We start from the raw sequence: 25,413 nt of genomic DNA on the forward strand, positions 1-25,413 counted from the left end.
AGTATTGCTAATGAGAGAAGTGCGGAATACAGCAAACATCCGGACAACATCACAAAAAATCAACGTTTCCGGTCGACAAATTACTTTTCGGACTTTGGAACGAAACCGGAATCGAGTTAGTTCAAGCTTAAATTGTCAACTAACGGTGTCGGTTACTAATTTTTCATAAGACCTAAAGCTTAGCCGACTAGTGCTACGGCCATCGATTTTCAGCAAACCCCAGTCAAAGGGAGACTGTCCGTTGCTCACTCCGACTAATTGACCCCGGTAGAACAATAAAACAATTTATTCTCTAGATTCGTTCTTGAGAAGATAATCACAAATGAAGCAATAATTCTAGCTAGTAAAACTCCGCTGACCGTCTCGCAGCTCGGAGCGGACATTTACAATAAATTGCTTAACCTATGCTTAATGGGGTGGTACGTACACATTCTGCCGAAGACCACGGCCTTTTTCATTGCTCGTAAATCGAAACGCTTCGCCGGAGAGACGCCCGGATCAGAAGGGAAGGAACATCACGATCACGATTGACAGTCCGCGTTTGTTCAGTTGAGAGAAAAAATCAATCAAAATAATTTACGCGCAATTTGATGCTTGGCTCATTCCAGCAGACAAGTGATCTCCATCGAGAGGATGACCTTGAAAAAGTAGTGACTTTTGTGATTCATTCCTCCGGTCGTAGTTCACGATAGAGGCGTCAAATTATTTCTCTCGTAGAAATCCTTACAGGTTCAGTGCATATATCCCGACACGTTGGTGCATTGTTTTTCTTTCAAGGTTTTTTCATCAATCTGCAATAAAAGCCCTCTTTCCGACGCGATCCATGATTCCTATAGCTCACCAGTAGACGCTTCGTTCGTCATGCCCGGGGAAGCGTGACGCTTTAGGTCGGGTTCAACTCTTGTTTTTTTACAACATGCCAGTAAATGTCTTTCGAAAGCTACACGCTAGCGCCCATCGCGCCATACTCTAGCGTTAATCTACACCTTCGGATTCACGAGGAAAGATTTTTTGTTAACCCATTGCTTTCAGCCGCACCACGTGTGTCCCATTTGGGCTGCACGGGAGTAGCCATGACGGCAGGTGATTTGAGCCGGAAACGCATATTTCCACATGTCTTACGGAACGAAGGCTCAGACACTGCGTGTTCATTACCCGATGTGCTAGACCATGCAAAAGGTTTTTTTCTTTCTTCATTCATTTAACGTCGTTGGAGACTGCGCAGGAATTTTGTATCTATTGCATATCAAATAGGACGCACTGCGCGCCGCTGCTGCGCGTCCACTGGAACACGACTGTCGGATCGGAACACACGGCTACCGGGTTTACTTTCGAATGGCTGCAGCAGTAGGGCTGCTTGGGAGAGGAGGAATTGGCTAAACAATATGGAGAAAATAACACTTTCGGGACGCTATGGGTGGTAGGCACAGTGCTTTTATCGTTGCGAGGTTAAGCCTTTAATTAAGTTGGGTGCAACCATCCCGGATTTGAGTGCATTGTTTGGAAGTGGCCGGATAGGTTGGGTTTGTTGTTTGGTTGTTTGTAACATTCGGATAGTAACTAACTGTCAAATGGAAAAAATATTACAGTCCAAGCAAGCATCTTTTAGAGTTGGCGTGCAGATGACTCTACTTTCCATTGAGAAACACTATCACCTGCTGAGTATTTTGTATAAAGTCAGGCGAAGAAATGCGCATCCTCCCGTCACGCTATATTCTTCCAATCCAACCGAATAAGCAAAGTTATGCTCGAGCTGGATAAAGTTAGCATCAATTAGCGCATGCAAATGTTCTCAATTGCACTAAACGTATCACTTCGTATTGGTAAGTTTTCCCCACCAGCGGGTTTTGAGATTTTTAACTTCAGCTACCCTATAGACTAACAATGGTTCCCCACATTTCACTGTCGACTGCACTCGATCTTGTCGGCGTAATCTGAAACCGGCAGAGCAAATGCAAAGTGCAACAGTAAAGCGAGATGCAATCACATCACAAGCGCGCGCACATTCGAGAGATGGCATGTAAATGTGGTCTCGTTCTTCTGCTGAATGGGACTTCCAGGGCTCCATCATTCTTCAAGTGCATTTCTAATAGGGTTTGGAGCTTGTTTCTTAAACTGTGCAGTGGATTATGGCGTGCTGGCGTGAAGAAAACATTCCAACTCAACTCTATTACCGCAATCCAACCGATTAAGATATGTAACACGGCCACAACCCGAGACAAGAGTCAATTGTTTAATTGCCTACCCATGATGCACGCTACCACTCTGGTTGAAAAAAGATGGAAAAATGGAGCTTATTGTTTCGAGATCCATCGTTTGCCGGCCGCTGGTGGGATCCCGCGAATCGGGAAGAAAGATCGGTCCCTTGTTGATTCGCGTGAGCATGATGGGCAACAACAACAGCATTACTGACATTTGTGTGCATATCGCCAGGTCGGGGAAACGAACGGTACCGTACCCTGCCGGGTGTGGCAGCGTTTGCTGCATTTGGATACTGTTATGGATTCTTTCTCGGTGGGTCTCCGCTTCGCTAGTAGAGATTGCTTCTTCTGATGAGGTAATTAGAAGGATTGGTGTGAAATTTACGGTGCTAATGATGATTGTTTGCCGGTAAATATCTGTGCGTGTTTGAACTGTAAAGTGCGGAATTTAGCATGTTTACTCATGCTGTGGGATATTGGTGCACGATACACACCGGCGGTGTTAATTTCATAATTGAGCATTAAACAAGTGCATCACACACGAGATGATGATCTGCTGGGAAGTCGGCTAAGTGTATGTCGGGGATTGGGCAATTAGAAATGCTGCCGGTATGTGGAGTACATCGATTCTTTTTTTGTTTGTTGTTCTTCCCAAACCCATCAAAATCCCAGAGTTTTTAGCTAACACTATTGCTTCTTCAGTAAGCAAACAAAAAAGCAATGTACAACAAAACCGGCTATCGTCTTCAAATTGCATGGCAATTCGAATGGCAGCGATGCGTTTCGACGTTCCGCACTGACCAGCAATGTCAGTATCGCGATTAAGACCTTTCGTTTGTTCCCCGGTTTAGGTACGCAAAGGTTTTTTACTTCTTTCTTCTTTTCAATACTTTATTTTAGGTGCCTTCCGTTTGATTTTGCCAACGACCAACGCCATCACAACAGGGAGGAAGTTGCATTTCTCTTCCGCACGTGCCACCAGACGGTGGTTCCCGTTCTGTAACGGTGGAGAAGGGTCTTTTTTCTTTTTTACGTACGGAACAGATCAACCGTTAAACAACCGTGGACGGTAAGCTCGTTTCAATATTCATTCATATTTTTTTTAATGTAAGCGTTTGCGAACTCCAGCAAATTAAACGGATGTGCTTTTCCGCTTCATTGTATCGTACAAGTATCGGACATTGGTGCTGTAATAAAAAAGCTTGAGTTGACTGCTTTTTTCGGACATTTTAGAAACAAATATCTTTATCTTATAATTATACTTTTAGGCCTGAACACCTACATTCTGTTCGATTTGTTCAATGAACGTTTAATTCAGAATCCAAAGTTTACCATGCACAGTGGAGTATTCTCATTCAATACGTAGTTTGTATAAGCGTATTTTTTAAATGAACGTGAATTTTTCTCTCTCAACAGAGAAAAACAGCAAAATTTTGGTTTAGAAAAGCACGATTCATTGTCTTCTAAATGCACTGTTCAAAAGCTAGACAGACACTAGAATTGGTCCTGACGACTCTGTTGATATTGGTTTGGTTTTTACTTGCGAAAGTGAAGGAGGGAAATATTTTTGCTTCTGTTTTCACACATAAATTGACAATTGCATGAGAATTCCCGTAGGTGCGAACAGCCTTGAAAATCTCTTTTACTAGTGTCAGGGCCAATGCTAGAATGATTGAATCTGTTTATCTGGCAGCCGGAAAGCAAAACAATCTGTTCAAAGTACATTGAGAAAAGGTGATTCAGTGTGGGTTATTTGCGTTGTCGATGTTTTATTATATACACTAGCATTATTAACAATTTTGAACAAATCGTACTGATCGTAAGTTTTTTAGGGGAAAACATTGATCTTAAATTCAATACATATTTTAGGCCAGTCAAAAAGAGACATCCCAATAAACTTATTTTATTGTTCTAGGTAAGGCGTTCTAAAGCTCAATTGCCAGAAAATTCACAACTAAGAAATTTAGCGATCAATAATTCACCTTATTGGTATAAAATTTAAGTATTGAAAATGTCAAAATTTATTATTTTACGACAGATCGATTCACTTCACCAATGTTGTTTGTGATATTTCACTGACAGTGTATGAATTCAACCAGTAAATTTTCCGAGACGGTATGGTTTACATTTATTACGGTAGAAACTGCAATCTATTAGAAATAAACTTCAGCTCAAATGCAATTTTTTACCAAATGGCAGCGGAAAACTGATAGCAAGTTCATACATGGCTGGACTTTTGTCATGAGACTAGTATAGTCATTGGGGTGGGCAAAGTGATCGATTTTCCAGAACCAATTCTTATTGGTTTTATTTGGGATCACAAACAATCCCAAATTTACCGGAAGTCGATTGGTTTTGTCTCCGCTTGGCGTATTGCATTTTAAATTGGTATTAATGCTCGTTTGTATATTCGGCAAAATTGTTAAGCATCTAAAATACTATGCTTCAACGTAATGTAACGCATTTATAAAGTATCACTGAGCTCTTCCGGACAGGAAAATGCAAGAAATAGATTTGCTCTTACAAATGTACTGCGGCAAGCGAAGATAAAACCAATCGATTTTCGATAAGTTCTGGATTGTTTGGGGCCCTAAATGAAACCAAAAATATAATTTTGGCTTTGTGTTATCAAATCTATTTTTCCATATAACGACGCCCACTAGTTCTTTTAGTTATCTCCCACTGTTTAGCAACTCCTATCCCACCCTCCACGATGTATCGATTGGGATACAAGAACCCTTAACGCCAATTGGGTTATCGACTCCCGGTGGAAACTATAGTCGTATGCTGACTGGGAAAGAAGCTCGTTAAGCGATTGCGTCCAAATGTTAGGAGCGGTGTGCAACAGCGTCTGACCTGGAGTGCGAAACTCATGAGTTTACACTTCGAGCGGAATGAAAATTGGCCTTAACTGACAGAATATAAAAGCGCTGGAATGTCAAGTTTTCGCTACCTGTGAAAAAAGTAAGCTCAAGTGAAGAAGATGCGATTCACAACCTTCGATTTCGCTGGATCAAAATTGTTTACAAGCGAAGTAGAATTTATGCAGAATGAACATTCTGTATGAGGTTTTCACTTGGCTTGGAACTCTAAGTAGGGCTTAATGGGGAATTAGATTAAGCGTGTCGTTAAATGGAGACCGATCAGTGACCGATCAGTTAGTCAATTCTCATTGGATTCACAGATGAAATCCTTGAATTTGTTTAGCAGAAGCAAACGGTAGCTGAAATTTGGAACGTAATGAAAACTATTCTAAGGTGGGCAATCCGTTCACGAATTGATCTAAAAAGCTGGGGCTTCGAAGTGATTGAGTGATCTACCGCTCTTTCTGCTCGCGAGCTGATCAGAAGAGTCAGTTCTATAAAAGAACGAAATTTTTCTAATCGCTAGCGAATTGCCTCTGAGCTGAAGCCAATACATGGGAAGAACCAAATTTTCTGGGAGCGAAACAATTGGCATTATCGCGAAAAAAAGGAGGGAATCTTCAAGCAAGATCGGCTATGAAACAATAATTATAACTTAGTGGCAGATAGAAGTTTATTTTCGAATGAGCAATTCAATTACAAGAACCAAGAAACCGCACAGCACACGAGGTAACTGAAAAGCTAAGATCAATTCTGCTCAGTTTAAAAGCTGCGAAGATGTTGTAGTCGGAAGCGGCTCTGATGGCAACGTACCTCCTGAACGGTTGCCCTACGGTGGCTTTGGTTGGAAACGTAACCCCTGCAGAGAAGTGGATGAACGTAAAACTAGACCTTGGCAGGATATGGTTTTTCAGATGTAATGCTATAACATGAATCCCCCGAACCCGCGAGGAATGAAATTTGACCCCAAACGCTTTGAAAGGATACCAGCTTTGTGACAAATTGGCAAGCAAAATCGTTATTGCAAGAGACGTCGCATTCAATTAAGACACTGAGCAAATTAGAAAGGCATGTCAAGTTCCCTTTCTGATTTGAATCTTTTATAATTTAGATATATCGAACATGATGATGAACTACCACTTGAAGTTCTTATGGAAGAATCCGATCATGGAGTTTCTCTTGATCACCCAATAAAGGCGGGGGGCTAACTTAGTAGGTTAAGCAGTTGTGCGGCACTTGGCAAGGTTGATCGTGAAATGGTTCCTTCAGAATCCTGGCCTTGATTTTCACGATCCTGTGCACCAGGAGACAAGCTGTATCAAGGCAGAGCCTGTTGGAGCCTGTCGTGAAGTACTAGGCAGCCCAATGTACTATAACTATGAAGTCAACCCGGCCAGATAATAATTCCACGATAAGATATCTGGAGCGTTATCAGCAACAACCAGAGTAGCAATTTTGGGCAGCGAGGGGTGCGATACATGGCGCAGGAACGAAGGGCTTTCGCTCGTGAAAATATATAAAACCATGGAACTTTCAGTTGAATTAGTTGATGCTGATTGGGCGGCGGACACAGCTTCTTGTTCCAAGTTCACAGCAGTACAGCCTCAAGCAAGAAGCACGTGGCATTGAGTACTGGTGTGGCTGAAGCCATTTGGATAACCAGTCTTCTAAGTGATCTTGGTGTTGAGGTTACTCTACCGGGTGACGATCTATGAGACAACCATGGGTGGTCCAAAACCTAGAGTGTAAACAAGCAAAACATATTGACATCGAACACCATTTTATTCGTGAAAACATCGCAGCTGAACGCTTACGAGTAGAACCAGTTCGGACCGACAAGCAGTAGGTGGACATCTTCCCCGAAGGCGCTGGACGTTCATTCGAAAATCTACGACGAATAGTTAGGCTACATAATCAAAAGGGGGCTATGAAGTAGGCACTGCCATGCAAGCCTTGAGAAATTGACAAGCGCTCATGAAGAAGATTTTCAGTCATTCCCAATCAAGATATGCAATCATTTGAATCGTTTTTCAATAAACTGTTGTTTTTTTTTTTCGTAGCACCACAGCGCGAGAAAGGAGACTCCATCTCCGGAAGAAACGTTAGCAATGGTAGCGTGTTCTTGCGAAAGCGGACTGTTGTTTCTGCAGGCACAATGCGAGAAGCTTTTACAAAAAGATTAACGAAATCAGGAACCGAAAAACGAGAACGTGTTTACCAATAAATCAGAGGTGAACAGGCGTTTTTTTTTTTTTGCTACTCTGTATGCCTGAAGGGCACTGGGTACTGAAATGCCACTGCGACATTCTTGCTGGTTGTTTTTTGTGGCGGGCCCCGATTGCTGTGCACAGGTTACGGATTGCTCGTACTCATTGATGGAGTAGAACTGTTTTGTTGTAAACCTGTACCCCAATTAGGTACAACATAGTTGATGAAACTAATGACCTGCTTGGGATTGGAGCTCCATACTTGGTATGGAGTTAAAAGGTGACTTCCTAAGAAGTTGTACCTAGAGGAAGCAAGAGCTTCGCAAGAGCAAAGCAAATGCTCTGAACTCTCTGGTTCAGATTTGCAGAATCGGCAGGTGTCGTTCAACACGACGGCGTTGGAAATAACAGAATAGTTGGCTGTTGAACGAAGAGGAAGGCAGAGATGTCGACTGGGATGGACACTGAAAGAGGCTGATCGGCGAACTCTTGGTATTTCTAAGCGTAAGATCTTGCGTTTAATCCTTATCGGAAAATGGTGTTTGGCGCCGTCGCATGAACCATGAAATATACAAGACATACTTTATCTGCTCGTTTATCTGCTCGGCAGATTTCAGTGGGCTGAAAATGTAGCTAGAATACCGGAAGAACGACCAGCAAAAGCTGTCGACTTAGGCATTCGCGTAATAGGTGTTAGAGGTGATGTAGATTAATACAGGTGATTAGTAGATTAATACAGAGTGACATGGTGACGTATTCTGAATCCGGAACTTGATCGTTAATCGTTGTCGCTGCGGAAAATTGTTTTATCGTTTTATATAGAGTTATATTATCTAAAAAATCACAGGAAGGTTGTATGCAAAGCCACGACCGCAAGGTTGAAGTAGAATACTTTTGAAAGAAAGATAACCCGGCTGCTTGCGTGTCAGTCATTTTTTCTAGTAAATAAACGTTGACCGTTCATTGGCAGTATTGTAGTTTCATTTTGTTTGATATTTTGAATAAAGTGTATTGAATATTTTTAAATTTTGCGTAAATGAGCAGTTGAAGTGCTGCCGAATTGTAACATGCACATTAAATACGACATCATTGAACGGGAACGGAACAAAGGCTACAGTTATGCAGAACGCGAATGACGGCGCGATTCGATTCGCCTTACCGTGGTGAAATGTACAGCTCTTTTTACGGCGAAGTAGAGCTATACATTTCAACACATTTCGTCTTGCCGAATCGCATCGCGCCGTCATTTGCGTTCTGCATCACCGTAGCCAAACACTAAGCGACGCAAATACATAATAATAGGCAGAGTATGCATGTAGATGAAGATAATTAACTTTGGATTATAGCGAAAATATTAACTCTTCAAATATTCATTTGTGTTCTTCAAATTTCAGTTGTCCAGTTTAATATCTGATGAAATATCTGTTTAATATCTGATGAAGGCTCTTATTTAGGCCAAATAATGCATTATTCAATTTACTAGGTCCATAACTCTGTCGACCGTGCTTGGGAAAGCAATCGTATAACAACCAATCAGAGGTCGAATTTTGTGTTTTAACGAGGCTTAAGAATTTTCAATAGTACAATAGTTCGAATAAAAAAATTGCAATTTTCTGCATTTGGTAGGAATCTTAGATTTCGTGCTCTTTTATGCAGATATGACATTCAGATGAGGACTTATGGTATATTATGTGCGGAACCTTTTAGGCACAGTTCAGACCTTTTGTTGCAGTAAACTGTTGTACCTTTTGTAAATCTTTGTTTTTGCAACGAAAATGATGAGAATTAAAAGTAAGAATTATTTTGCCTTTTATTACATCCCTTAGGAGAGTTCAAAGTGTGCTTATATCGCATGCACGACAATATATACATTTCATCATTTTCGCAGTATTATATCCAAGGTAAATTAGACATGAGAGCATACGGAATAAATAAATGGTTCGATTTCTCCTACCTCTAGAAGAAGGCCCTTCTCCAGCGTCCCAACTAGAGGTTGGACACGTGTTACCTCTGGCTGCTTTTACATTGACCTCCGTACTGGTACTTGGTTTCTTCGATGCACTTCCCCCATGCTGGTCTTTCGCGCGTTTCCGAGCATCACGCTTGTATTTGGCGTTCATATATTTAGACATAGCACTAAATACACTTCCGATGGATTTCTCAATAAATGCAATAAATGCACTCGTAGTCTCTTACCCGAGAATAAAAAAACACTTCCAAGAAATGTTGCACTAGTAAAAAGACAATTTCCACGTGTTGTAACGTGCTGGAGCACGAAATCTATGTCTGTGATAGGGAACCTTCACGTTCACGAGGCATGACTGGAGAAACGCGTCTAATAATGCGGTAAAATTTTTAATGTCTTTTTGTGCAAATTATTTTTTTTTTTCTTCACATAACGTGCAAATTATTGTACTCAGACAAAACCCTGTTTTGAATTGGATGAATTTTTAGTGAATAAACGTTAACCGGTTGTTATTCAAAGTTGGTCATGCTGATCGCAGCCTTTGCGCTGCCCCTACAGTGGGGAGTTTACTAAATAAAGTAAAAATTAGAAAACTACAACAGAATTTGATTGTATCCCGCACAGAATGTCTGCTTGTGTTGATGCCAGAAAATTATTAACCTTCAATTATTTTTTTATTTGCCTTGAAAAAAGCATGTTGCGGTTCAAAATCGGTTGCTAATTACAACCTTTGAGCTGCCCTAACATTGGGGGAATTAAGATACACGGACAACATGCACTGTGGAAGCTATTTCATTTTCAGTAAATTAGACGGGTGCGACAAATTTGAATTGCTAGGATGCAACACAGAATGCTTGCTTGCGTTGACAAAAATTATTAACTTTCAATGACTCGTTTATTTGCCTTAAAAAGGCATTTTGATTTCCGAAATTGGATTTTCTGATGGCAATCTTCATGCTGCCCCAACACGGGGGGAATAATGGCTGTCTGGCGACACACGCTGAGAATAACCGCGCTGCTTCTGAGACGTGGTGACCAACCACAGGGCTAGTGCTGCTGCTAAGGAAGGACGACTGCTGTTGTCGCTGTCTAGAACTATTATGAGCGGCTCCGGCTGAAACAGGCTCTTATATAGGCCAAATAGCATGTTTTCAATTGCAAGGTATATGATTCTGTCGACCGTGCTTGGGAAGCAAGCATATAACGACCAATCAGAGGTCGAATTTTTCGTTTTGAAAAGGCTTGACTATTTTCAATAGTACAATAGTGTGAATAATAAAATTACAATTATCTTATTTTGGGAAGAATCTTAGAAGATTTTCCAATCTATTCCTGCAAGAACGAAGGAAATCCATCGAATACTAACCGATTTATTAGCATTTGAAATTGGACATATTTTTCACTTTTTTCGATTTTAGATTTTCATTTCACATCCCTATGTAGCCGAACTTCCTGAGAGAAGTATTCTACTTCAAAAAACATCACCTGGGGTGTGTTGAAAACATACCAAAAATAGTCGCGGAGACAACTTTGCTCTGTCAAGCTAAGCATCGGAGTGATACTGTGTCAGTTTCATGAGGACCATCAAAGACCATACAAACACTTTGGACCGCGAAATGACTAGAAAGTATAGTTGAGCTAAGCCGGTCTCAGGACGAATTTTACCGACTATAAAAATATTCAAAAAAGATTCGAGGATAACATAGTCCATTTTGTGCTAAAAGATCAATTGTACCCAGTTCAAGCCAGTTATGGACAATTGTGAAATGACAGTTAGAAGTGAAAGTATACGATTGAAATTTTTTTTTTTTTTTAACAAAAAAGAAATCTAGATGTGAAATATATTAATCACCTTGAAAATAATATTTTGCGGAATAATATAATGATAACCTCTTTCTCTTCAAAAAATGCGATTTCAAAATTACTCAAGTGTCAGAGACTGAAAATCAACAATTTAATCGTGTACCCAAACATGTAATAGGTTAGGTAACATCAATTTCATCAACAACATTCAGTTGCATTGAAAGAACGCAGGAAATACTGGTGACAGCGTAAAAGCATTTCTCCATAAATTGCTTTTAATAATTCAACAATCAGTCTACTGCTGTAAATCAACAACTCAGCGCGAATCTTAATTCCCCTTTCCCCGATCATCTGCTTATTTTCGGTCGCAGCCCTATGCAGCACGTAAACGATAAAAGACATATTGTTTTTTTTTATGACCTAATAAACTGTCGCAGCAGATGACGAATTGCTCTCTGCCCAAAAGCACTTGAGCAAGATGCATTTCCTCCCGAAAGAACGGAAACGAAGTTTTCCGGCTACGAAATAAACAAAGTGTGGCCATTTAGTTAGAGTTGTCAATAGCTTACCTAAATCACTGTCGCAGAGCACCATGTTGTTAATTTCCTCTTGTAACGTTTCAGTTTTTCCAAAAAGTTAAAGCACTTCGGTTAAGTTCACAGTTGTTTCCGATCAATTTAATCCACCCTTGTCCAAGCTAATTGCACACAATCATAAACGTTCACTACCGACTGTATAATTATAATTTTCAATTCTTTAAGTAACACACTTTAGAGCTGCATAGGTTCCTCATTTCTGTACGGACTGAATTGCTAGTTTTTTCCACCTGAATTACGACGATTCAAAATGGTAATTTACGATTAAGTAATAGGGCACTTCACTTAGCTACCGGCCACTTGATTCTCGTGTGTTAACACGTTGCTCCTCTTGCAGCCTACAGAGAGTAAAAAAACTGCCAGCGCCCAGTCTAATTTTGTCCGTTCAGCTTGAGCACTACCGTTCATGTGGGTTAGCTATCAACAGAAGATCAATACCACCCACTTCGGTTTGCCGATGTGGGTCAGCGGGACGTGAGTACATGCGCCGGTAGGCCCCGCGAATCAAGCACAAGTCATTGCACCTCTCAAATCGCTGTCATAAACCTATCAACTGTGGCTAATAAGTCACTCGGTAAAATGCACGGAGCGGCCCGTTGTAATCCTTTAATGGTTTCGTGTGCTAGCGTAAGTTGCCAGCACATCGAACCGGTAATCGATCGTAATGACAGCTATTTGCGCCCGTAGTGTGCTTGAGCTGAAGCCGGAGTTTCTGCAAATAAAGTAGAAAAAAAGAGTGTGGGTTGAAGAAAGCTTCAAATTTGTGTTAAACGCTGTCTTATACCCGTGTATATTTGAGAGATCAGCAGAAAAAACCACCCAGTTAATCATGATAATTTCACAGAAATGTATGTATCAAAATATTATTACTGGAATGTAACTCAATCCGATTCATATGTGTGTTTTTTGCTGACCTGCACCAGAATCTGCGCGCGTTATAGGTTTCAGACATGAAATGCCAGCCAAGCGTTCTGGGCCACGTTGCAAAAGAAACGTGAGCTGTGCCGCCTCTCCGATTGCCATGCCAGGCGGCATAGTGCACAACCGGCATGTTTTGGAAGCTGCTGCTGCTAGATCCACTGCTAGATGCAGATCAGACAACAAGCCAGCGTTTGGGTACAGACTAGCAGACAGGGGTTCAATTTTTGTCTGTTTTTGTTTCTGAGTCAAGCTAGGGTCACAAGGCAAGGGGAGAAAGTGTAAGGCAGAAAAAAAAACTGATTGCGTGCTTCCGAATTGCGAACATATGGAATTGATGGATTTCGGTTGCCGCTTTTAGCTGATTTCTGTGAGATCGTATATAATCCTGTTGATGGTGTATCACCGTCCGAGATTGTTGCAGTTTTCGGATGTGGGAGTCGATAGATGGCCGTAAATAATATGGACAATAAGGAAATGAAGGGGACTTTTGGCTAATTAATAGATATGGTTTCAATTTATTTCTAGAAACTTCGACGAACACTAAGAATATTAAGGAAACAATCAACTAATTGTTAAATAATGATTTTTTCTCTCTGTTGCGGACATTTTTTGAAATTTGTAAAAATTTGGCTTACTCCAGCGAATGTAATAAGACTATACATTTTCGTCAAAAACACCGGGCAAGCATTTTTAAATGTCAGAAAAATCAAATTTCGTACTAAATAATGGGATGAAAAATCTCCCAGATGGTCTCTAGGTACGATGCTGACCTAACAAGCCAGTTGTCGTAGGTTCGAGTCTCGCCTCGGAAGAGACTGTTAGTGTCAGTAGGAACGTAGCGCTAGCTCCGCAAGTGTCCTGTACACTAAACAGTAGGCTGCGAAGTCTGTGCATAACAAACAGAAGGTCAAGTTCCGAGCAAGAAGATGCCAATTGTCAAATTTTGCACAATACAATTTTCCGTCTCCTGTTTTCAATATCTGCGCTATATAAATTAGCATACCATATAGAACATGTATTGGGATGTTCAAATACATTACACTTTTTACAGCATGCCACTCCGCTAAGGTAAAACGCAGTTCTATGGCAAAAAAATATTTTCACTCTGCTACTTAAAATTCAATTACCACCAAAAAGAAATTAGAAAAAACACTACAAGATTATTGAGTCTTTTTAACATTTTAGTTATTTTGGTTTCTAAAAATAAAAATTTCCAGTGTGTTAATGGTTGAGACATTAGAGCTTATGGCAATCATATGTTCTCATAAATTTACGCTAACTACACGCCTTGCTAGTTCGAACCCACACCTATTTCCTAACAACAGCATCCGGTAAACAATAGCATATTTATTGCTCCGAAAATCTCTGCCTTAGCTAAATCCCTAATCAAATCCCCTAATGCACTTTGTAATTGCATTTCCTCGAAGTTTTCACCCTCGTGTCGTGCGTCGTATGACAACAAAAAATCATGGCCAAAGCGATCTTACCATTTCCAGCACATGTTGTATTTACGACCCCTGGTTTAGCAGCCTCCTAGATCAGCCTACAACACACCGCTCGGAGAAAATTTCCAATCCTTGAAATGATAATTCGATTTAATGCACCACAGAAAGGAAAATCCACTGCACGTACAACTGTCGGCGGTGTCTCACGCTGGAAACGTTCCGATCTTCACAAACGGCGGGCGCGCGCCCGTCAATAGAATATTAAAGTGCACCAGTGAACCGCGGAAAAAAAGTTTTCAAATGGAAAATAAGTAATGTAACACAAAACACATGGGACTGCGTTATCTACTTTATTGCCCGCTTATTCATTCTCTTGTTTCCACTTCAGCTTTTTTTCTCCCTTTCGGCAGTTTTTTCCGTAACTTCAAAAACGCATCCACAGAATACTAAATTGAGTTTTGCTTCCTTTCTCCACAGGCACGTAATGTTATTTTTCGTTCACAGAAACCAATTTCTCCTCCCAGCACATTGTTATTCATGCTAGTGAAAACCATTCCAGTGATCGCAGGCCCCCACAGCACAACACGCACTCTCGCGAAAACCGAAAACGCATAATTTGCTCATAAATCACAACCCAGAACAAATTCAATTGTATTCAAATGTCGTCGTGTTAAACTATACGCAAAGCCCCGAGCCGGCATAAGGGCAGTTAGCAGTTAATTTCACTAACTAGCCAACACACGAGCATCCACAACGATCGACGGTTGCAACCGAACTGAAACTTTGAGCTGAAATTGTTTTCCCGGCGCGATCGCGTTCGATGGGACGCACCCTCTTCGACAGCTTATACGTACCTAGCATATGTATAGAGCCGCAAGGCATGAAAAAACAGCTGCAAATGGACAAAACAGCATTAGCTACCACTAGAAGGAAACAAAAATAGGAAGCTTAAAGCAAAATCGAAGAAAAACAGAGAGAAAAACATACATTTGCTCTTCCGCGCACTGCTTAAAAGCCGGTATAACAAGAGAGAATTGTTAATGTTGTGAGAGCGTATTAGAGGTGTCATGAAACACTACTTCAAACTAACAGTTATGTTACTCTTATAGCTATAAAAGTTTAAGTTTCTTCCATATCTAGCTACCATCCACAGTAAATCATTAACTTACTGACTAATCATTTTGTACAAGTAGAAGCAGGCGTTTGCAGCTGAGCGTACAAGAAATAACATTGTTGCGTAGGACACTCTTGTAATCTACCAAAGCTCGAACTATTCTTCGAAACGACAGCAGCGCTACTACACGGCGAGCTCTTCAAACCATCTGACTTTTATCGAGAACATCTTGTTTTGATGTTTACCTCTTGAATAATTCGACTGTTATTGTTTCCTTAGTTTTGAATTAAACCGGTATATCGCGAAAAACGTGAAACCAGTTAAAAAAAAAACATGTTATAAGTTTATTTTGTCAAATAATTGAAGAATCACATTCTAGGATGCTCAAATCACATCAAATACGTAGTCTAGCGACTGCTGCCAAGAAAAAAGCTACGCCAAAGAAACCGGTGAACAGCCGAGCGCGCACCATAAAAAACCTCAATTTCGAGAACAAATCTCTATACGGAGCAGTGATCAAAAAACCTGCAGCTGCAGGCGACCCACCGGAAGCAACTAATAACTCAGAGATTTCATCAGAAATATTTTGGTTGCTTCAGAAGAAAAAAGATAGCTCAACTTCGCAAAATGTAACACCAACTAAGCTAATTCCTTTCAACAACACCGAGTTGAGATCCATTCCCAACTTTCCACTGTTAACCTCGACCTCTGGAATCCTTGAGAATCGTTGGACTCGTCACCTACAGTTCGAGAACGAACAGTGCAAATCCCCTTCGGTGAACAAAATTCTAAGTGCTACTATGCCCGAGCCAGCCCGACAAGCATTGCTGAAATGGAAAGCTGCGAAAATTGCCTTACTGGGAGAAGATGGGTTTACCGAACTACAAAAAGCCACCCTCGAACGCGGTAGTAATTTCCACTCCTGTCTAGAAAGCTGGCTCAATATGGAATCTCCAGGGGAGGACAAACTGAGGAAGGCTGATAAACTATGGACGAGCATCGAACCGCTGTTGGAAAAAGTTAGCCGGCCTGCCAAAATAGTTGAACGGAAGGTTTACCATCCATTTTTACACTACAATGGAGTGGTGGATTGCGTATCATGCATTGAGTAATGTTACAAAGGTCGGTTTTTTGAATGGAATTACTAACATGTATTTTTTTCAGCAATCAACTTCACATCATTGAATGGAAAACCTCGGAAAACCAAAAGACCAACCTGTCCGGTACTTACGATGCACCGCTGCAACTGTGCGCCTATCTTGGAGCTTTGAAAGCCGAGTCTGAATTGTCTGACCTGGACGTTACGAAAGGAGCTGTGTTGGTGGCTTATACAGACGGTAAACCGGCCCACATTCACTCGATCGATCAGACCAAGCTGAAGCGATACTGGGCAGCCTGGCTGCGACGGTTGCAGGAGTATTGGATACGATATCGTGACGATAACTTGCCGGATCCTATTTGATACACGATGTTTCGTTTATTTAGGTTAACATAAACGATCGTTGTTGGAAAGTTAGGAATAAACGAAAGTTTTTTAGCTTAGTGTGCTGTCTTTGTTTCCTATACCAGGTTACATATCATAATTTAAGACCGTACCTAATGAATTGATACTTCTGGCGCATTGTTCCCTAACTAATTAGTTATAGGGAAGAATAGAACTTAACCTCATGGACCCTTTTGTAGGAGTCGAGTAAACTCGACTCGGCCATATATTGAGACAATTGTAGTGGTATAATGCAACCGTTTTTTCACCACCTGACAGTAACCATAGAAGTCACGAAAGGATTAGGAACACCTTATTCCTGTTTAAGCTCCCGACCAAGCAAGACGTATTTTTAACTAATCAATAAACCTTAATTGTTCCTGAATTTCCCCCGCCTCTTCTTTACTCTTTGTCGTACCGCAGCGATTAAAGGCGACACACGCAAAGAAGTCCAAAGGAATCCCGCAATTTGCTGGCACCTGCTACGGTACCTGGCAGTTCCGCGTCAAGATGGTTCTGCAAGCTGCAAAGATTTGGAATATGATCACAAACGATCCACTGACGGCTGAAGCGGAGAGAGCGAAATTTTAAGAAGCGGATTCATTTGTTTCGGATCTGAGAGACAACCTCACATCGGTTAAGAAATTGGCAAAAGCAGGCTAAATTGCCACTAACCTGTGTAAGTTGGAAATAAAGCTTGATCAGCGTCGAGTAAATTTATTCAGTTCGGAATGATCCAACTTATGGCATCGCCAGCTCGGTCATCTCAGCGAAAGAGGCATGAAAACGATGGTCCGTAAGAAGCTCGTACATGGATTGGAGGTAAATGTTAAAAATCTTGATTTCTGTGATGCTGCACCCAGAGAAAGCTGTGCCGGAATTTATTTAACGGCACATGCGAAAGGGCCAGTAGCATGTTGTAGCGCATCCACTCGGACGTATGCGGACCAAATGAGTCACGTACCTAGGACTTAGGATTCTCATTTTGCGATGGCGTTCCTGCTCAAACGGAGATCGAAGGTGTTCTCGAAATTCCAGAAAATCGAGGCGATGGCAACTTAGCTGATGGTGGAGACCGAGAATATTGTTCCGGAAACCAGAACCGCTTTCACAAAGCGAAGGTAATTCAGATAGAGCCAACAGTTGAGTACTCCCCCCAGAAAAACGGAGTTGCGAAAAGGTTCAACAAGACCCAGGATGAAAACGTACGGACGATGCTGATAGACTCGAGGCTACCAAAGTTCTTGTGGGGTGAAGCTTCCCTAACCGGCGTTTACCTCATGATTCGTAGTCCTACTTGTGCCTTGTCAAAGGAGTTTACCCCAGCTGAAAAATCGACAGGGATAAGACAACATTTAGGCAAGGTACGAATCTTTGAAGGTCAAGCAGATGTATGGATACCCAACTGTTATCACGAGAAGCTCGACTCCAAATGCAAAGAACTGGTGAGCAATTCTCGCTGAAACCGTCCCACTGGTGACATGAGGTCTTTCAAAAAGGATATTTTTATGTCTAAATGATTGAAAATAGCGAAAAAATGAGAAAACCACTCTGGTTAGTTCATATTGATGGACCCCTCGGACACGAATCGGTTGAACAGTTTTTACAAAAATTGATTTTTGAACAATTCTTGACCTTTTTATTGATTTATTTCTCTTGAATTTGTCTTTGAACACCCTGCAACTAACACATCGTTTTCAAGAGGAATGATAGAGCTTTCATATGAAGTAGAAAAAAATTGGCCGCCATCTTGGTTTTCATCAGAAAAATGTGTTTTTGAGCAAGTTCGCAACCACCGATTTTGAATTTGACATCACCATTGGAAAGCTGAGAAAAAATGCTTTGAGATACATTCAAAACATTAGGTGAGCATTGAGTTTACCTTGTCATTCTGGTCACTTTTTAAAATCGACCTACAAACAGTACAACGCAGGACGTGCGGCCAATATCAAATCATGCTGAGCCTGTGGTGTATGTCTGAGCCTGTGGTGTGTGTCTGTGTGTCCATGTTACACGTGGACAGATTTTCAAGGATTTTGTTAGAACCCCCCTTCCTTCCCCCACAACTTCTCATATAAATTCTCAAAATTTTGTATGGACCGTGGACATCACACAGACCCCCTCCCCAAAGTTATCCACGTAAAATGTGGATGGCCCAATGTCTGTGTGACTTTGGGTCTGTTCACAAATTACGTAAAGCAAAAAATCGTATCTTTGATCCCTTTTCACAGCATTCACACTGTTTATTTCTTCACTCCCTCGCTCCTCCTTGAGTGTAACGTAATTTGTGATTAAGCTTCTCTACGATTTTTTCGCTAGAACAAAGTTTAGTTCCCTGTACAGAGGACAGTTTTCGCGTGTTTAGTAATTAAACAAAGTAATGTTAGATGTTTTTTTTTGTTCACACAACATTTATTTGACACGGCACAATACAAATTAATGTTTTACGGAGCCAATTAAATCTAATGCCTTATGGTCTAGAATATCTTATAATCTAAAAGCAAATTCTTTACCCTCGCTGCCGACTACGAGCTGAAACTTAATCTAATACTAAAACTAACATGTTTTTTTTTTGTTTCGCTGTTAAATTGGCACCTTGATGCTCTTCAAGTAGCTATAAACATGTAGCATGTATGGCAAGTTTCGCTGAGCGAGAATATCACGAACTGGAACATAGGGCTGTATTCCTCGGGCCCTGAGGGTATCCAAAAGTAGAGATCTGGCGCCGCAATGTTAGATGTTGTTTTTGCTTCTGTTATATACTGTTGTTTTCATGCATTAAACTACTATCAACAAACTTAGGTATGGTATACCAAGGTATAGAATGAATCAAGTATATCCCGAGTAATCTGGAGAAGGTTTGCGTATGCCAGCGTAAATAAAGTAAAGGTAGAATCATCACTTTTTTTATCCCTAGCAAATTATTATCGACGAAAAGGGTACGTTTGCTACCTAACTAAATTCAGCCAATTGATTAAAGGCTATTCGAAAAATACGGTGCGTGTGTTCACTTACTACTTGTGAACTAGGAATATTTATTCTAAAACATGTAAAAATTCTTATTTATGCCGACGATATAAAACTTTTCATTGAAATTAAAAACGCTGATGATGTAAATATTTTTCGTAACGAGATAAAATATTTTTACATTTGGTGTGAAAAAAGCTTTCTTCAGCTAAACGTAAAAAAATGTAGTTCGATGGCTTTTGGCAGAAAAAGAAACATGCCAAGCAATATTATTTCCTTAGCAGATCAGGTAGTAGAGAAAAGTGAACGAGTTAGGGACCTAGGAGTCATACTCGACTCAAAATTAACATTCACTGATCACTACAATACAATTATTAATAAGGCTAGTAACATGCTCAGTTTTATAAAACGTTTCTGCTATAATTTCCAAGATCCATACACAATAAAAACACTTTATAATTCCTATGTCAGGTCACTTTTAGAATACTGTAGCATTGTATGGTCTCCGTTTTCTGCAACACATGTAAACAGAATAGAATCAGTGCAAAAACAATTCCTGTTATATGCACTTCGTAATCTACGATGGACGTCATTTCCCCTACCATCATATGACGAACGCTGCATACTAATTGACATCCAATCATTAAAAGCCCGTCGTGAATTCGCAATGATGTCATTAGTTAACGATATCGTATCTCAACGTGTCGATTCACCCGAAATATTATCAAAACTCAATCTTTATGTACCTTCTAGAAATTTACGAATTCGGACTTTGTTTTCTTTAAATCATCAACGAAACAATTATGCTAAATACGGGCCAATTAATCAAATGATGTTAGTGTATAACCAACACTGTGAAGCAATTGACTTTTCTATGTCGAGAACTAAATTAAAACAATATTTCAATTCAACGCGCAATTTAAATCGATAGACAACATTCATTGTAATAATCCGTCAAGTGAAGAAATTATTATTCAATTATGTATAAACTCTTTTTTTTGCTCCCACTAGTATAAATAGCATATAGCATGTAAGTTAGTTTTAAAAATATGTAGTCTACTTTTGTTTGTCGAAATAAATAAATAAATAGTGACTGTTCACATCATACGTACACCACAGGCTCAGTATATTGCGTTGATTTGATATTGGACGCGCGTCATGCGTTGAACTGTTTGAAGCTCGATTTTGAAAAGTGACCAGAAGGACAAGATAACCTCAATGCTCACCTAATGTTTTGAATGTATCTTAAAGAATTTTTTCTCAGCTTTCCAATGGTGATATCAAATTCGAAATCGGTGGTTGCGACCTTGCTCAAAAACATATAAAACATATTTTTCTGATGAATTCCAAGATGGCGGCGAGATCCAAGATGGCGGCCAATTTTTTTCTACTTCAAATGAAAGCTCTATCATTCCTCTTGAAAACGATGTGTTGGTTGCAGGGGGTTCAATGACAAATTCAAGAAAAATAAATCAATAAAAAGGTCAAGAATTGCTCAGAAATCAATTTTTTAAAAAACCGTTTAACCGATTCGTGCCCGAGGGGTCCATCAATATGAACTAACCAGAGTGGTTTTCTCATTTTTTCGCTACTTTCAATCATTTAGACATAAAAATATCCTTTTTGAAAGACCTCATGTCACCAGTGGGACGGTTTCAGCGAGAATTGCTCTGGTGCAAGAAGTGGTTAACGATGAACAGATCAAAACTTATGAGTAGACCGTTGCACCGCTAGCCGATGATAATGACACGATCGTGACACCAAAGCCGGAGGTCGAAAAAGACGTTGGCAACGACAACGACGAGCCATAGCGCAACTCGAACGCGGCGAATTTCTGGCCAATCATGCCATTGAAAATTCGAAGTGGTGGCTTGAAATGTGCCATTTGTGGCTTCAACACAGTTTCACCTTAATGTGCAAACGATTTAATATATATCGCTTCTGGAGATTTTTTTCTTCTTGGCACTTACGTCGAATCCCAGCCCACGGCCAATTATTCACTCGCACTGACGAAACTATCCATGCAGCATTAATCATAGTAACCCATGCGTTAGCAGAAAAAATTTGACAGCTCTATCAGTCGAACTCTGACCATGATGGCGAAAACAGGGAAGCTGTGCACCGTTCAGAATTGTGCTCATTCAAAGAATGGTACCCCGTTCTCTATTGGACAACAATCAGAGCATCAAACGAAAGCCCGGTTCCGGAAGGCCCACGACCCTGAGGAACAAAAAGCTCCAAAAGATGCTGAAGATGAAGACCGAGGGAAAAGTGGCTACATCGCTGTGTGTACTTGGCCGTGGGGTCGATGCAACCGACCAAACAGTGAAAAAGTACCTGGCGAGCACGGACATGTACATATGTCAGGAAGCGACAATGTTATCCACTGGTCTCGGAGCTGCAGACAATGACGCAGCGGCAGCGGCTGAATAAGACGGTCAATCGAATTTCCCGGCGAATCGCGACGTGGCGGTGGGGATGGACGACGAAACCTATCTCACTCATTCAGCGTGAGATGACTGGCAGGGCACTTCCCATTTTACTTCCCTAGTGCTGCTGTGGCTGCCAATCAGCGAGAAGGAGATGTTATAGCCGCTCCGAACTGGCCGTGAACTGATTAATTCATAGTAAGAAGTGCCTGTCGGAAGTTGCGTCGTTCATCAAGAAATACCATAAATGCGGAAACGAGGTATTCTTGCAGGATCTGGTGAATCTTTGGATGAGATGTAGCGGCTGAATATCGATGGGGTACCGAAGTCGGCGAATCGACCCAACGTCCCCCAGCTGCGTCCCACCGAGAATTTCTCGGCAAACCTGAAGCGTAAGATCTACTCCATTATTTTTGTCGCAAAAATTGCGGAGGAAATGGCAAATAAAACTAAGAAAAAAACTCACAAATATGCCTACACGCATATTTTCGTCCGTCATGGCGAATGTTAACTGCCGGAGTGCCGCTCACAAGGGCGTAGATTTGTTTGCAAACAAGCTGATATAATAACCGTCTATGAGAAATTTATAAAATTCAAATATCAGTCTAAGTTTTTTTAATCACCATCCTTAAAAAGCCCTTTTTTTTCAATGCAAACGTTATTCCGGCGGCTGAAATCCCACGGGTTGAAGCAGAATTTCATCTACACCACCAACCGTCGGTACCGGGGGACGTTTCCGGCCAAGGACCGTGCGAGATCCAAACGACCGCGTTCTACGAGGATGCCAGCAGGCATCAAGGTGAGAGGGAGGAGAGGCCCGTCGGAAATTGAAGACGGCTACTGACTCCATCATGATAGATGGATGACACGATCATAACAAAGGACCTGGGATACAAGCCGTACAAGAAACGCAACGTTCAGCGAGTAAGAGAGGCTTCAATGAAGAAGCTAGGCAAAACCAAACTGATAATTTCACGGCATGCTGGTCAGACGTTCATGTTTTCTGATAAGAAACTCTTTGTCTTGCAACTTGCAACAGCCGCGCAATCTCCAAAATGAGTGGAGTGGAGCGACTTCATACAAAGGCTGGCTAAGCAAAACAAGTATATGGTATTTACGTATATGGTATTTACGTAGTTTTGGGGTGCTGAACACGAATCTGGCATCCATTTTTATTTGGGCCGTCCATAGAGCACGTGACCTATTTTTAATGATTTTTTGGCACTTTCACCCTTCCTCTTTCACTTAAAGAGATTAAAATTATCGTTAACCACAAGTAACACCACAGAGCGTTCTCCCCACTGAAAAAGATTACGTAGTTTTTGGAGGACCCCTCAAATCAACCAAATTTTGCGAAAAAAAAAGATTTTATTGAAATTAAAACAGAATAGGTAATACAAACTAATTACACATCTCCGGAATATTAATTTATTTATTTTCTTTTGTCTTGAGCTTTTTCTGTCATGCTTCCTATAGATAGTATTGCGGTTTGATTGATATTGCTGACCTGAAACATCAAAACCTGAACATCTAACATCTAACCTGAACGGGGAAATTCATAGTACGAAGTGCCCGCCGGAAGTTGCGTCGTTCATCAAGAAATATCATAAGGGCGAAGACGCGGTGTTCTAGCCGGATCTGGCGTCGGCCCACTACTCGAAGCGATCGTTGGAGATGGAGCGGTTGAATATCGTTGTGGTACGAAAGTCGGAACCCGCCCAACGTCTTCCAGCTGAGTCCCATCGAGAATTTCTAGACAAACCTGAAGCTTAAGATCCATTCCAACAATTTTGTCGCGAAAACTGAGGAGGTATTGATAAATAAAAATTTCCTGATTACTGGAACGTTTTATCTCGTGAATTTAAGCCATATATGTCGGCGGCCCAACATGGTTTTTACCCAGGTAGATCGACTACGACTAATTTACTTGAGTTTTCATCGCATTGTATAAAAAACATAGAGAAGGGCCTGCAAGTGGATACCATCTATACAGATCTGAAAGCAGCGTTCGACCGTGTTGATCACAATATTCTATTGGCTAAAATTGAACGTCTTGGTGCATCACATCACTTCACTAAGTGGTTAAAATCTTACCTTGTAGACCGAACACTGTTTATTAAACTAGGCAACACAGAGTCAGATAGCTTCGTTAACTTGTCGGGTGTTCCTCAAGGAAGCAACCTCGGACCACTGATTTTAACCTTTTTTTCAATGATGTTTGTTACGTCATCCCACATGGCAGTAAACTCATCTATGCTGATGATTTAAAACTATTTCGCATCATTCGCTCCACAGCGGACTGCAAAGAATTGCAACGGTACCTTGATGAATTCTCTAATTGGTGTACCCGTAATTTGCTGATAATCAGTGTTTCCAAATGCTCCGTAATTTCTTTCACACGTAAATTGGAGCCATTACTTTGGAATTATAGTATATCCGGAGAAATTCTTGAGAGAGTGTCTGTGATAAAAGATTTGGGCGTACTGCTTGACTCACAGCTTTCCTTCAAGCATCACTATTCTCATATCATTGCAAAAGCGAATAGAAACCTCGGCTTTATGATGAGAATCGCCAAAGAGCTTACTGATCCTTTTTGCTTGCTATCGCTATATATCTCACTAGCTCGATCTATTTTGGAAACATCTGCCATAATATGGAGTCCTTACACTGATATCTGGACCAACCGGATTGAATCAGTTCAAGCAAAATTCCTACGTTTTGCTTTGAGATCTCTTCCATGGCGTGATCCTGTTAACTGGCGAAATTGACGCTCCAAACATCTTTTCTGAAATCAACATAAATGTGCCCTATAGAAATTTAAGAATGCGAAACTTTCTGCGCCTCTCATTTCATCGCACAGAATATGGTCAAAACGAACCCATCAGGGCGTTATGTGACGTCTTTAATAATGTGTTTGACTCATTTGACTTCAATGTATCAAGTGTTACTTTTAAAAATAGGCTTAAGCGAATATTGTAATTTGTTAGTATTAGGTTCAATTTCCTGTTAGAGTTAAGATAAGTAGTTTCATGTGTAATCTGTAATAACAGTATGTTGTATTCTTGTTAGACTTAATTTAAAGCATGTTAATACTCGTTCAAAAGATGGTGGGGTTTTTACGCGCATTTGGGTGCTTCGCAAGGAATTTCCCAAATGGGCTTTTCCCACCCTCCCCTAAATTTCATCAAGACCAAAAAGGTCAGATGATATCTATGAAATAAAAATAAGTTGGTGTCTGTATAACGGTGTTTCACTCGAAGTAAAATCAACGGATTTGAATGATTCTTTTTGTGTTTGTTTTGTCTTCATTTTCGACGAGTTAATAGGCCATAAAAATAACAATAATCAACTGATAAAGTTAGAAAAAAATTGAAATATATTTTCGGTTTTTCCCGCCATTTACCCCAAGAACAACGT

At 40.7% G+C, this 25,413-nt stretch overlaps 2 protein-coding genes across 3 annotated transcripts in view; one reads left to right on the forward strand and one right to left on the reverse strand.

Annotated features, from left to right (window-relative positions):
- The window catches only part of LOC129722918 (pro-interleukin-16-like), an 86,024-nt gene extending 71,224 nt beyond the window's left edge, over positions 1-14,800 (reverse strand). The window contains exons 1-2 of the mRNA XM_055676770.1: positions 14,046-14,800; positions 11,611-12,349 (exon numbers count right to left, since the gene is read on the reverse strand). Coding sequence (XP_055532745.1) covers positions 11,611-11,635 — 25 coding nt within the window. The 5' untranslated portion in view covers positions 11,636-12,349; positions 14,046-14,800. The remainder of the gene's footprint in view (positions 1-11,610; positions 12,350-14,045) is intronic.
- LOC129722920 (mitochondrial genome maintenance exonuclease 1-like) lies at positions 1,685-16,660 on the forward strand. 2 transcript variants are annotated; one of them, XM_055676771.1, is made up of 4 exons: positions 1,685-1,823; positions 3,102-3,270; positions 15,497-16,225; positions 16,282-16,660. In XM_055676771.1, exons 1-4 carry the CDS (start codon positions 1,781-1,783, stop codon positions 16,577-16,579), a joined length of 1,239 nt encoding a protein of 412 aa, XP_055532746.1. In that variant the 5' UTR covers positions 1,685-1,780; the 3' UTR covers positions 16,580-16,660. The 2 variants fall into 2 exon arrangements, with proteins under 2 accessions (XP_055532746.1, XP_055532747.1); XM_055676772.1 differs by lacking the exons at positions 1,685-1,823; positions 3,102-3,270 and adding an exon at positions 14,264-15,436.
- Positions 16,661-25,413: the final 8,753 nt, after the last annotated feature.

The sequence above is a fragment of the Wyeomyia smithii genome, chromosome 2 (assembly GCF_029784165.1).
Source record: "Wyeomyia smithii strain HCP4-BCI-WySm-NY-G18 chromosome 2, ASM2978416v1, whole genome shotgun sequence".
NCBI lineage: Eukaryota > Metazoa > Arthropoda > Insecta > Diptera > Culicidae > Wyeomyia > Wyeomyia smithii.

Excerpts from the sequence above, each read along its gene's own strand:
- LOC129722920 (XM_055676771.1), top strand. The coding sequence starts at position 1,781 with ATGCAAATGTTCTCAATTGCACTAAACGTATCACTTCGTATTG. Across the intron at positions 3,271-15,496 it reads CCGTTAAACAACCGTGGACG|GATGCTCAAATCACATCAAA; the intron begins GTAAGCTCGTTT and ends ATCACATTCTAG. Across the intron at positions 16,226-16,281 it reads GATTGCGTATCATGCATTGA|CAATCAACTTCACATCATTG; the intron begins GTAATGTTACAA and ends TATTTTTTTCAG.